Source organism: Dioscorea cayenensis, chromosome 4 (genome assembly GCF_009730915.1).
Source record: "Dioscorea cayenensis subsp. rotundata cultivar TDr96_F1 chromosome 4, TDr96_F1_v2_PseudoChromosome.rev07_lg8_w22 25.fasta, whole genome shotgun sequence".
NCBI lineage: Eukaryota > Viridiplantae > Streptophyta > Magnoliopsida > Dioscoreales > Dioscoreaceae > Dioscorea > Dioscorea cayenensis.
Genome location: NC_052474.1, coordinates 18,375,889 through 18,378,290, shown reverse-complemented (window position 1 = coordinate 18,378,290; position 2,402 = coordinate 18,375,889). Strand labels below are relative to the sequence as shown.

General features: G+C 37.8%; 1 protein-coding gene across 1 annotated transcript; it reads right to left on the bottom strand.

The window, feature by feature from the left end:
- Positions 1 to 102: 102 nt before the first annotated feature.
- LOC120258734 (zinc finger MYM-type protein 1-like) lies at positions 103 to 2,088 on the bottom strand. The gene is made up of 3 exons (XM_039266172.1): positions 1,347 to 2,088; positions 800 to 915; positions 103 to 714 (listed from the first exon to the last, which is right to left on the bottom strand). The coding sequence occupies exons 1-3, from the start codon at positions 2,086 to 2,088 to the stop codon at positions 103 to 105; spliced, it is 1,470 nt and encodes a 489-aa protein (XP_039122106.1).
- Between the last annotated feature and the right edge of the window lie 314 nt (positions 2,089 to 2,402).

Genomic DNA, 2,402 nt, shown 5'->3' with positions numbered 1-2,402 from the left:
ATCTAAATAAGTATTTATTTGAAATGTAAATAATGAGGTAATAAAATTTTTTATTAAACAACCACACTTTGAATATATAATTGGGAAAAAAACATACAATAGCTATTTATGCATGCTTGAACTAGAACCGATGCCAGCGTTAGTGCTAGAAATGTGAGGCATGTGAGTCAGACTAAGAGGAGGTAACTGCATCCGCCGAGTTTGCATTTTCTGAAAACGTTGTAAAATCGCTTCATTGTCTATAGTTGCAAAAACCTCCCGCTCAATATAGACAACCAAGCTATCATTCATCCACTCGTCTCCCATTTTATTACATAAGTCAGTTTTCACAATATTCATCGCCGAAAACACCCTCTCAACACTAGCTGTCACAATTGGTAAAACCAATGCCAACTCGATAAGGAGATAAATTAGTGGAAAAATAATATGTTTGCCTGTCTCAACCATCTTCCTAGCAAAACCTCCTAACTCTCCAACATTTATAAAATCTGGATCATGCCGCACATCATAAATAAAAGTAGCAAGTTGATCCTCAAGCATCATGCGTTCAGTCATTGTGAAATCTTCGGGATAAAGTTCTGCAAGACGTAGTAGCTTATGGATGTTGAATTTGGAGAATGAGTCCCTTGGATCAAGGCATGACAGAAGAAGAAGTAACTCTGTGCTAGTTTCTGGGAAGCGGTTTTGCATTTCTTGTGCAATCAAATCAATGACCTAACATTGCCACAATAATAAAATTACAAATATTTCTAAGAAACTAAATTAATGAGATTTACAAATGAATATAAAGAATACTAACCTCGCAGAAAATTTCAATGCGGTAATGGTGAAAATGAGTAATGACTTGCCCTTCCCGTCTAGAACGACCACGGATTCGCATATGATCCTCCATATTAGGCACCGGGATAGTGTTTCCTTCACAAAAAGATCTAACTTGCTCCAAAAATGCCTCCCATCCTGTCTCCCTTAAGTCTTTAGGCTAAGCCTTTACAGCTTCAATCAAACGCATTGCTTGAACAATATTTTGATCATTTTGTTGTAAGGCAAGTGATAACTCATTTGTTATTCCCAACAAACACCTCATCAAATACATCACAAACACAAATTGATAATTCTCCATTTTATCAATCAAACTTGCCGCTATGCCTCTATTGTCATTAGAAGCACCATCATCATGCACATTTTGAAGGACATTTAACACTTTGAAGTCCACATTGAGATTAGCCGGAGAATGGTAGTGTAATGTGATCCCCAGCAAGTATCACCCGGTCTTGCTAAAAGCTGGATTCTTGATTTTTGTCCTCGCCCTTTGAGCTATCTCTACCTTCTCCAATTGCTCAACCAACCTGTCATGGTGATGTTGCCGAAGTTGTTCTTTCCTTTTGCAAGTGCCCCCGCCGCGTTAACAATCATAGTAACATATTGGAAAAAATCACTCACAATTCGATTGTCTTTAGCAACATCAACAATCACTAATTGGAGCTGATGAGCAAAACAATGGATATACCTTGCGTATGGATTTTCTTTTAGGACAAGTGCCTTCAAACCGTTGAATTCTCCTCGCATATTTGAAGCCCCATCATATCCTTGTCCCCTCAGCCTTGAAAGAGATAACCTATGTTTAGCAAATAAACAATCAATAGCATTCTTCAGTGAAATAACTGATGTATCTGGCACATGAACCATAGCAAGAAAGCTCTCTATCACATACCCATTCTTACTCACATAGCGCAAAACAACTCCCATTTGCTCCTTCACTGACACATCCTGGGTTTCATCAATCATAAGAGAAAAATACTTATCTCCTATATCATCAACAATAGCACATGTAATCTTTGTTGCACAAGCATTTGCTAACTCCTTCTGAATTTTCGACGAAGTCATTTGATTATTTGCTGGATCATTTTGATTAACCACCCTAAAAACCTTATCATTCCGCAGGCTATACCACTCGAGTAGCTCATGGAAATTACCCTTGTTCAAGGAGCTCAAGGACTCATCATGTCCACAGAAAGGCAAACCTTGCCTCAATAGAAAACACGTCACATCTAAAACAGCTGTTAAATGAGTACGATATTCAACCTCCATCTCTTGTGAATGTGTAGCCAATTGGTGTGACACGCTATGCCTTTGATTTTGGAAACTCTGAAATTGTACTCTTGCGTCATTATGCACACTGTTCACAGCACCAACATGCTCTACAAATTTTTCTAATGCTTTTTTCCAATTATTGAACCCTTTTTTAGTAAATGTATCTTCTCTTACCCTACTAGGTGTGAAAAGGTAACACCAAAAACAATATGTTGAATCTTTTGTAACACTGTACTCCAACCATGGATATTGTTTAAACCATGCATCCAGAAAACTCCTCCTTTGTTTGCCGTACTCCTTTTGTGGAAAAC